General features: G+C 43.2%; 1 protein-coding gene across 1 annotated transcript in view; it reads left to right on the forward strand.

Annotated features, from left to right (window-relative positions):
• FHA2 (SMAD/FHA domain-containing protein) overlaps positions 1-8,677 on the forward strand; it is a 33,267-nt gene extending 24,590 nt beyond the window's left edge. The window contains exon 4 of the mRNA XM_086527333.1: positions 8,411-8,677. Coding sequence (XP_086383459.1) covers positions 8,411-8,617 — 207 coding nt within the window. The 3' untranslated portion in view covers positions 8,618-8,677. The remainder of the gene's footprint in view (positions 1-8,410) is intronic.
• The last annotated feature ends 2,472 nt before the right edge of the window (positions 8,678-11,149 follow it).

The raw sequence follows: 11,149 nt of genomic DNA on the forward strand, positions 1-11,149 counted from the left end.
GATGAAAGCAGGAGTGTACCAGATTGCATGGGTACTGACCTAAGCTTGATTGATGAAAGTACAGAACTTTGCCGAGCTTGGGGCAAAGTGTGAGATCAAGAAGCCCTGATTTTCTTCGATGGAGGAGCCAAGGCCAACTTCATTTCACCTGAATTGGCGGCGTGGCTTGAGATTACACCTGATAGGATGGGACCACCAGCAGAGTCAGTTCTAGCGTCACCCGGACGGCGGGACATAGCCATTACACCCGTCATTGGTAAACTTCGGTTGCATTGTCATGGGTATTTAGGGCACGAGGACTTCTACATCATGCCTTTGGAAGGCTGTGACGTCCTCTTAGGAGTCCCTTGGTACCATAAGAAGAACGCCGTGGTTGACTATCGGGCAAAGAAAGCAACCTTGACGAATGAAAAGGGCCGAAAAATTATACTTGATGTAAAACTGAAGGGCGAGTCCGTCCCTATTGTATCGGCTTCGGCCATTTCCAAATTAATGAAATGGAGTCTCTTTGTTTACTCGATCTATTTGAAAGCGTTAAATGATGAACGCAGAACGAACATGTCTGAGCTTGACACAGAACGCCAAGATTTTCTCCACGCACATGCTGATTGTTTCTCTGAGGGCCTGCCAGGCGAGTTGGACCCATCTCGTCCTGAGGATCACACCATTGATCTGATTCCTGGAAGCACACCATCGAACCGGCCACCTTACCGTGCTAGTCGAGCCTAGAATGAAGAGATCATGAACCAAGTGAAAGACCTCCTGGAAAAGGGTCTTATCCAGCCGAGTACTTCACCCTATTGCTCTCCGGTGTTGTTGGTATTAAAGAAAGAGAGATCTTGGAGAATGTGCATTGATTACAGAGCTCTCAATAAAATCACTATTAAGAACAGATTTTTGATTCCAAGGATCAATGATATTCTTGACAGACTTCAGGGATCCTCTTGTTTCAGCAGGATTGCTTTCAAAAGCGGATATCATCAGATCCGAATCGCTCCGGGAGATGTCTACAAGATAGCCTTTTGGACAAGTTTTGGTTTATATGAATTTTTGGTGATGCCTTTTGGCTTTACCAATGCTCCAACGACTTTCAACCGAATGATGGATAGGATTTTCGGAGAGTATAGATCATTTGTCGGCACTTTCTTAAATGACATTATAGTCTTCTTCAAGGATGAAGCAAAACATAGACACCAATCGCTACAGGTCTTTCAGGAATTGTGGGATCACAAGTTAGTTATCAATGCAAAAAAGAGTGAATTTTTCTTGCCAGAGTAACACTTTTTCGGACATATCGTCTCAGCAGCAGGGGTACAGATGGACCCGGCCAAGATTGACACTATACGTGATTGGCCAACTTTGAAGAATGTTCATGAAGTTAGAAGCTTCTTGGGCTTGTGTTCGTACTATCGGTGGTTCATTCGAAAGTTTGTAGAGGTAGCTTCCCCTTTGCACATTCTGACACAAAAAGGAGTCCCTTTCTCGTGGGGACCGACAAAGGTGACTACCTTTTAGACACTGAAAGAAAAATTGACTATTGGACCAGGTTTGCCTTTGCCGGATTTGCAAAAGTCATTTGAAGTATATTGTGATGCTTGTGGTCGTAGTCTGGGAGCGGTCTTAATGCAAGAAGGCCATGTCATTGCCTATGAGAGCTGATTGTTTTCAAGGCTGGAATTGACAACACGGATTTATGAGAAAGAGCTTTTGGCAGTAATCCATGCTCGTACTCAGTGGCGACATTATCTACCCGGAGCCGATTTCACGGTCTTCACTGATCATTAGAGTTTACGCTACTTTCTGTCACAGAAGCAGCTTTCGGAAAAGCAGATACGGTTGGCTTACACCTTGTCACAGTTTCACTTCCAGATTGTCCATGTTCAGGGACAAAAAAACTCGGTGGCAGATGCATTGTCTTGGAAGCGGTTAGTCTTGGCTATTTCCGTGATTCATCATAGAAGCTTCGAGGACATGGTTGATCAGTGCGCCACAAATCCGGATTTTTCCAATGTATTCACTCGAATACAAAATGGGGAGGTAGTAGCGGGATACTCCATACTGGATGGCTACTTGATGAAGAAAACGATGTTGTGCGTCACACAGCCGTTGAGGAAAAAGGTTCTGATTGAGTGCCATTGTCCATCTTTTACGGATCATTGCGGCATCGACACCACCTTGAAAGGTGTGGAGCGTTACTTCTTTTGGCGGAGACACAAGAAAGATGTGGACGACTTCGTACGTAGTTGTTTAGTATGCCAGAAGGTCAAGTTTGACAGGCATAAGGCACTGGGATTGTTACAGCCTTTACCCATTCCCACCCGCCCTTGGAAAAGTATTGCAATGGATTTCATTTTTGATCTCCCGAAGACATAGAGTGGGCATGATGGCATTTGGACTGTCATCGACAGATTTAGTAAGCAAGCTCACTTCATTCCAGTGAAGAAAACAGTCAAGCCGGATCATTTAGCGAGACTGTTCATTGCACATATTTTTAGACTACATGGCATGCTTGAGACAATAGTCTCCGATAGAGATCCCCAATTCACGAGTTTGTTTTGGAGGGCTTTTTGGGAGAACATTGGCACATGGTTGCAGTTCTCATCATCATTCCACCCGCAGACAGATGGACAATCTAAGATTGCAAATTCAGTTGTATTGGATTTTTTGAAGTCTTACATTTCTGATCAGAAGACTCAATGGGATTTTTTTTTGCCCTTGGTGGAATTTGCCTACAATAACATGGTCCACTCTTCGACGGGGAAGGCGCCATTTGAGATCATTGAAGGGGCTCCGAAGGTTCCACCCTTTCTTAGCACTAAAGATAAGATTTTTGAAGCTGACCAATATACGAGGGACTTGGACACTGCATTTGCCAAGGTCCGGGAGGCTTTAGCGAAATCTCAAGAACGACATAAAAAGGCAACAGATCGACATCGACGAGATTTGATATTAAAGGAAGACGATTGGGTGCTCTTATGTTTTGAGAAGGCACGCCTAAGAAAGAAAAAGGGAAAGGAGCGGCTTTTTCCAAAGCGTAGCATGAGGTATTATGGCCCTTTACAGATAAAAGAAAAGATAAACGATGTCTCCTTTAGATTCAAGCTGCTCGATACTTGGAAGATTCACAATGCATTTCATGTGAGTCTATTGAAGCCTTTTAAAGGTGACGTGCTCGATGATGGGAGCCTGATGAGCAACCCGAAGTGGAGGAAAGCGAGGAGATACTCGTTCCAAAACAGATTTTGACACATTAGGACAGAAAGATAAAAGATAAAGCGATTAGGCGGTTCTTGTTAAATTCAAGAACTATCCTACTTTGGATGCGAAGTGGATGGAGGAGGACCTAGCAGATACTCCTCAGATTTTGGAACTTTATCTTAAAGCATTCGGTTTAGCATAGTCTACTCCGATAGAACCCCGATTTGAGAGAGGGTGAATCTAGTGCAGCACAAGAGGGGAGTCACTCCGCTCCTTTATCAACGGATTACCCGAATTTTTGAATAGAGTCACTAATGTCCCCTTTGGGTTTCAGGGATACTAATGGGTTGAGTAGTATTCTGCTGTATGACTTTATAACAGGAATTCCCGAAAATTAAAATGATTGATTTGTACTTGACTTGTTTGAGTGCAGGAATTGAAAGATGAAATGACTGCAGCATTTCAGTCTCATAAATCTCTATAGACATGATTGCAATAAGGATTAGTTAATCGGGCATCCGTGAGGTCCGGGCTGGATCTAGATGCGATTACTAAATACGTTGCTGATGGTCATGGTCTGAGATTTGAAATGAATTTGTATCTGATTTGTCATGTGATGTCAAGTGATGTCCTATGATGTCCGGTGATGTGACTGTCGTTTTGTACAAGTGCTAGATGTGTCGCCTCTAGTGCGTCGGTACTAACAATGAGTGTCTACTAAGACAATTTATGGCCTCTATCTGTTTTGCAGGCGTAATCGAGGGCTATTACAATTCTTTCAAGAGGGGGGTATGTCACAAACTGGTGACGTGGCAGACCCTCGGATACACACACACACACACCCCCCCCTGCGGGAAATGCGCCGAGAGGTTGACGTGGCAATGTGTACGGAAAGCCGCAAATGCGTTGATTGCTGACGTGGCAGTGTACGGATTGTACAAACCCGCAAAACGTGCTGACAGGCTGACGTGGCTGCATCGTATGGAATTCCATGTTTTTCCCTGACTGTATGGATTTTCGCTTTTTACGGAGCTGTACGGAATTCACACACCTACTTGGCATTTCTAATTAACCCCTTAGCAGCTACAGATGTGGTTTTTCCCTGACTGTATGGATTTCCGCTTTTTACGGAGCTGTACGGAATTCACAGACATTAATAACCCCTTAGAAGATGTTCGAGTATAGACCCAAGGAAATTGCTACAGATGTGGCCGCACTGGACACACTTTCTGAGAGTATACTAGAAATACTGTCACAAACGGGAGCGCATAACAATATAAAATACATTCGGATAAATAGGATTTATCACTTACTACTGAAGCCAGAGGATATAGAGAGAAATAAATAGAGAGAGAGATAGAGAGTGAGAAGATCGACACAGTACTGGGGACCAGAAGATGGGCTGGTCCCTCCCCGTAATAGTATCTTTATTACTGAGGAGAAGTCTATACAAGCACTTGAACCGAACGTATTACCACGTTCGTTTTAGAATAAGACTTGATGGTTCCCGGAAGCCTCAACTTCTGATTCCTAGGGCAAAACCCTATTCCAAGGAACTTCAGTTCCTTATTCCAATTCCTCGAGAATCAAGGTTCTCGCCTCTGGATCTCACCTACCAGACTCAGGGCATGGCATCCTTGCAACTCTTTTCCAACTCTCTTTCCAGAGTCCTCTTCCCGTAGAACAACTCTGCTTTCCTGGACACGAAGTCCTTACTTGGGAATCCCAACTTCCGGATTGCAACTTGAGAGACTACCTCTCTCCGATCCATGGATCTACTTCCCAAACTCGGGTACGAAACCCTTGGGCTGATCTGGCTCTAGTTCCTCAGAGCGCTTTTCTCCTGCAGAGGCTCATGCCTTCCTCTGCTCCTACTCCCTCACGAAGAGGAAGTACACCTGCAATCAAATACTCAAAAATCATAACATGAAAATCGTTACCTTCAAAGTCTCGACGCTCGAAACACAACTCGGTTCTCGAAAAAGAAATTCCCCAGAAGTGATCTCTACATAGAAAATCCTCTCTTCCAATCCTCCACACAAAAGAGGTGTGTTCTCGGGTTCCTTCTCATAAATCAGCCCCATCTACGACGTTTATGGGCTGAAAACAGAGAAAAACAGCAACTTGTCGCGATGGAAACACGCTTCGTAGGCACTTCTTCGCGAGGGAACTCGCGCACTGGGTCTTGGCAACATCTGGTACACTTGGGGCAGCCATGGGCATCACCGGCAACATCTTCTTTATGGCTGAAATCTGCAGCAGCATCTCCTCCTTGCAAAGATTGGTCCTCCCCTCGAGTGAGAGCATGTGGTGCTTTTATAGCTCCTAGCCACGGGCACGAATAGCTGCTCGCGTAGAGATCGCGGCAGTTCTCTTTTTTTTTTTCAATTTTTTTTTTTCTGTTCTGCCAGAAAAAGAGAGAGAAAACGCTGGCTGATCTGTTGCCTTATTTATCAGATGGCTGCCCACTTCTTAAGTGGGCGGCCGGCGTATTTTAAAAATAGTCTGAACCTGCCCAAAAACTCAATAAAACCTTGTAAGGTAAAAACAATGCTTTCACAGCCACTTCCCAGGCGTCCCTGGATGCAATCACATGCACAGTTGCAATGCAAACATAGACTTCCCGCGGGAAAGCAGATGCTTTCCCGAAAAGCAATCCCGCTTTCTCAAAAAGCATCTGTTTTTCCTCAAAGTTTCCTCTGAACCCATCTTCATTCAAGTGCTTGCTTTTTCCTTGTGCACAATTCTAATACAGTTCGGAATTTCCTCCCGACTATGGATATTCCCTTTCCGATGCACCCGTCACCCACCTTGTGACGCATCAGGAATTCCCATCACCTAGTCCTTTCCTACCGAACTTACGGTACAATCTCCTTCACGATGCTCTATGTCACCCATCCTATGACGCATCAGAGATGTCCGTTCCCGGATGGTCGGATATTGCTTTCCTATGCTCCCTATCACCCATCCGATGTGACGCATCAGAAGTACCCGTTCCTGGTGGCCTTACAGATATTCCCGTTCTCAGTGTTCTCGTCATTACTTTAAATGACACACTAGGAATACTCTGTACTCGGATGTCTCCAGTGAGAAAAACCCTCTCACTTAAAATTCCAATAATTCATTTAGAATTATTTTTCCTTGGTGTTCCAAGCGAGAAAACCCTCTCACTTATAAATCCAATAATTCATTTAGAATTATTTTTCTGTCAGATAAAGCCAATTTGGCAACAAATACCCACCCTACCCCACCCGAGAATATTCCGTCAAGCGCCTTAGCACCAATGAAAATTCCAACAACAAGAGGCCTCGAGCTTCTAGCAGATTTATTTCAGATCTGGTAGGAGACCCTATACACGATCCATTAAGGGAACCTTGCAGAGCATGGGGATTGGTTCGCGACAAGAACACCCTCATCTTCTTTGATCCTAGGTCTGCTAAAAACTTTATTTCTACTGATCATGCTCCCAAATTGGGAATCGATGAACACGTGAAGGGAAACTCTATCGAAGCTCATATGGTGAATGGCACGTTTTGCTGCATAGACTTCAGAGCATACGGAAGACGAGATTGAGAGAATGCAACAACAAGGAGAAGAGGAGATAGCAAGAGCAAAGAGAAGAGGAGAGGCTGTGACGAGAGTAAGAACGACAAGAAGCTCTTAGAGTGCAACTAGAAGAAGAGCAAAGGTTGGAGGAAGAATGGAGGAACAACAAAGCTGAGGAAAGAAGACTGAGAGAAGAAGAGTACTTTGCGGCTTTGGTGATGAAAGAAAACAAAGATTTCTACTTGCTCAAGGCTACAACCAAGAGCAAATTGATACAATAATTGCAAACATGCTAGCAGTATTTTAAAGCAGCTCGTGTTGCTGCAACCAGGGTGAGAGGATGTGAGTGGGAAGCCCTACTACTTAACTTGTGGGCTCTCTCAGAGTCCATGTTCAGGGCTTTGTGAATCCTGTCGATATCTACATAATGGATTTAGTCAGTTGTGATATTTTGCTATGGATGCCTTGGTTTGATAAGTATGATGTGCTCCTTCGCTCTCGAGGTAGAGAGATCCTTCTTACCCATAAGAACAAACACCTTAAACTTGATGTAAAGGTAAAGGGAGAATCTGTCCCTATTGTATCCGCTTGTTCAATTAAGAAATTAATAAAAAAGCCTTTTTTTGCATACATGATCCATGTAAATCCCAATTCTCGGCATGAGTCTGAGCAGGATCCTGTGGGCGACATCATGATAGAGGTCAGAGCGGTCAGAGGCAGCAGCAGCAGAGTGATCAACAGACAGAGAGACAGGTAGGTAGACAAGGTCAGGTACAACCTGTCCTTGTGTACAGATGGGTTGTGGGACAGAGTTTTCATCCGTGTTACGACCAATTGTTATTTTGTTAATACTTTCTATCTTTTGTGGTGTGCATTCCCTATCAACTACCTTATTCTTGTCCTATTTAATGCTTCTTTTACTGCTAGACTTCATTTTGGCTGAGTCTGCCCTGCATCTCTTTATGGCTAGAAACTCAGTACGCAGATCTTTGTATTAATGTGTGTACGCGCGCCCACATATCGTGGTGTGGATGTTTGGGAGCATATATTATTAGTACCTAGTTCTACACTCACTATTGGGCACTGAGATGGTGGTGGGGATGTCGAAGTATTTAGTCAATACTATACATGATGACTCTATACCTTAACACTTTCCTTCAAAGGTGAATCTGGGCCTTATCCTGGAATCTGGATTCATCTAGATACGTACCTTCTACTACTAAGGTATTAGGACCCCATCTTTATTTATGTGCTTGTACTACTACCTCTTTCTTGTATCCTGTGTTGTCCATGGAATGTTTCCTTTGCAATGGTCTAGCACTGGATCCTGTGGTGTAGTTACTCATAAAATAGGGGGAATGGGAATGACGACCAGCATGTGGCTCTTTTTGCTTCTATGATTAATCTCCTGGCACGTGGTATTTGCCTCGGGGATGTCTTACATTGTGAATTATCATCTTTGACTAGATAAGATGCTACAAAAACTCGTCTCTATGAACCATGTTGTGTGCAGCTGGTTTTTATATCTGCTGGAGCTTTTTTCCACAAAACTAAGATCTCTGTTTGATATTTGAGATTGAGCCGTTTAAATTCTTGTTTGGGTGCTTTATAAATGGCTTGGGTATGTTTACCAAGTTTTGATCATACATTTCGGTTCATTGTACAGCTTTTCGAGCATTACGGTGGCATATGGCCTCCACAACGAGTGCGGAGGTTTCTAACTGCAGATGATGTGGATGGTGACAACAAGGCTAGACCTTGGGCTGGCCTTCTTGCTCTGCTTAGAAAGTATCCAGAACATTTTGTGATTACTACAAGAACGAAAGGAAGAATCACTTCTGAATTTGTATCCCTGGTGTCTCTTCTTTCATAGGGTTATTTCACAGGACTCCATATTTAAGGTAAAAATTCTTACCTTTTTCTTTTTGGCACATTCTGTCTCGTCTTCCCTGAGTGGAGAGATGGGGGGGGGGGAGCAAGTTTAGGCAAGAAAGGTGTATTGCTGAGTTTACTGAAGAAGAGTAGACATTTTGTCCTGCTGGATGCTCTACTTATGGGGGAGCGCATTTTTAATAGGTCATTCAAAGTTTTCTTAATGTATACCATGTGACCAGTCTTTTTGCATAGAGGAGTTTCACAGGTTTTGTGATTGTGTGTGTGGGTTGTCCAAATGCTATTGAAATTCGGAAAGCGGAAAGGCTTTGTACCCCTATATAAGAATGCTACATGTGCAAAAGATGCTATATTCTCACATTTTTCTATTGGTTTTGTTCCTTTCTTTTACAAGCCTCTCCATTCTTCACTAGACACTTTCCATTTTTACCTTAGTTTTCGTCTTTTCCTAATGTTTCTTGAAATGGTTTCCTCACTCTCTATAATTTTGTTTAGACATTAGGAGACATAAATGAAACCCCTTTAAAAACATTAAATTGAGATGCAAATTTGAAGGGTGATGAAATTTATTTTATAGTTGATTGGCATGGGCAATGCAAATGGAGTAGTATTAAAAAGCTCAGACTTTGGTTAGTTTGAGAAATGTAGGTGATTACCACCATGTTTGCTTTGGAAGTCGAATGTAAAGCATGCGAACAATATTTAGGTTTGCTTATTCTAGTTCAACCGCATGACTAAGGCCAGGAGGGATACTCAGCCCGAGATCATGGAATGATGTGGCCCGCCTGCTCATCAAGACGAAGAACAAGAGGTGTGGCTTATGTGCTCGATAGTCCAAGATCATCGATTGATATGGGCTGTTTGCTTTATCAAGAAGAACAAAAGGTGGGGTTGTGTGATCCCCATGATTTGAACCCTCAACCTCACCCCTTGCTGTAATTCAACAGTACTTGCTTACTCTAGGACCACCGCATGACAAAGTATGACCCCTCATTTTAAGAGAGAGCCACAATCCAAGATCATGGATTAATGGGGGTCGTCCAAGAAGGAAAAAAGGTGGGACTTGACCCAATAGTTCAAGGCTTGTTGTTATGCTATTACGTGCTTGTTGATTCACGTATGTAGTTTTCATAGAGGTCCTATTGAGTTATGTAGACCACATGATGGTAGTTCATGTGGTGATCACATCTATTTAATCCGTGGTCAAATGGAGCTAATCCAATCCCAACAGTGTGTTGTTATTGAGACCATTGATCCCTCCTTAGAGGAAAGTACCACAACGACTGGGACGCCCTGCCATGCACGTCGTACGTGTGGCTCCTAGCCATTGGCCTTGCCAATCATGACTCCCAGCCATGCCTTACCTTCATAGGACCTTGGAGAAGACAAAAAAATCTCACTCACTTATAAAAGCGAGGTGATAGAGAATTCATAGACTCCATAGAGACAGAGACCTCGATTCTTTGATCTAAGGCGTTTGAACTAATCAAACCAACGTTCATAGACCTCGATAGGAATCCATTGCAGTTAGCTTGCTTATCTAGCAGACTTTGAAACTTGACATGTTCAAGCATTGCTTGGGATAGCTCGCAAAAAATGAAGTGAATGCTCATAGCATAACGGAAATATTGGGTAGAAAGTTTTAACCATCGAACAAAAACAATAAATACTATACTAGTGTCAATGTACCTACTACTGGCAACGTTGGTATTATATTCGTTTCATTATGAGATTCCTCTAGATTCCATTGCTCCCAGGCTTTTCAACCTTCGAATTCGGAACTCTCTCTCTCTCTCTCTCTCTCTCTCTCTCTCTCTCTCTCTCTCTCTCTCTCTCTCTAAAAGGTATACTTAGGATTCGAACATGCACGACCTGCAGAAGACACGAAAAGCGGCTCTCCTAGCCAACCCACCACTCCAATTTAGCTGCAACGGAACGTCGCACACACATAGAAAAAAATTCCAAATGCCCCCACAACAGCCAGCTCATCTGTCCTTGACGACTCTATCGCGATTGCGCCCTCTGCAGGTTCGTGTGTCCCTCATTGCTCTGCCTCGATTGCGGCCTCACAATCTTGCCTCGTGTGTCAATCATCCGTTGCGTCGCTTGGCATCAATTGAGATTCCGTTTTTTAACGGAATTAACACCAGTTGGTACCCCCTACTCGAAGATGATCTTACTAATGATTTAGTCGTTGAAAGCAATCTTAAGATGATTAGTTATTGAAAAAAGAGACTTGCTATAAACATGGAACCATAGTAGGACATGAACATATATCATGCTTAGGTTCAATAAATGAAACATTTTTATCCAAACATTAAATAGCCCTTGCTATATGCAAAATAGGTAATGCACGTGGTTGCAACTTGAGATTCTTCCAACGCAACCGGTTCATGAGATTGTCGTGCTTGTGAAAACAACTTGGTCTCATAAATAAGTATAATCATATGAACAAGCATTTCTTGATATTTGCTAATTTTGGCCACTTAAATTCTTTCAGATATCTTGTGAT

This window comes from Adiantum capillus-veneris, chromosome 13 (assembly GCF_014529385.1).
Source record: "Adiantum capillus-veneris isolate H3 chromosome 13, ASM1452938v2, whole genome shotgun sequence".
Classification (NCBI taxonomy): Eukaryota; Viridiplantae; Streptophyta; class Polypodiopsida; order Polypodiales; family Pteridaceae; genus Adiantum; species Adiantum capillus-veneris.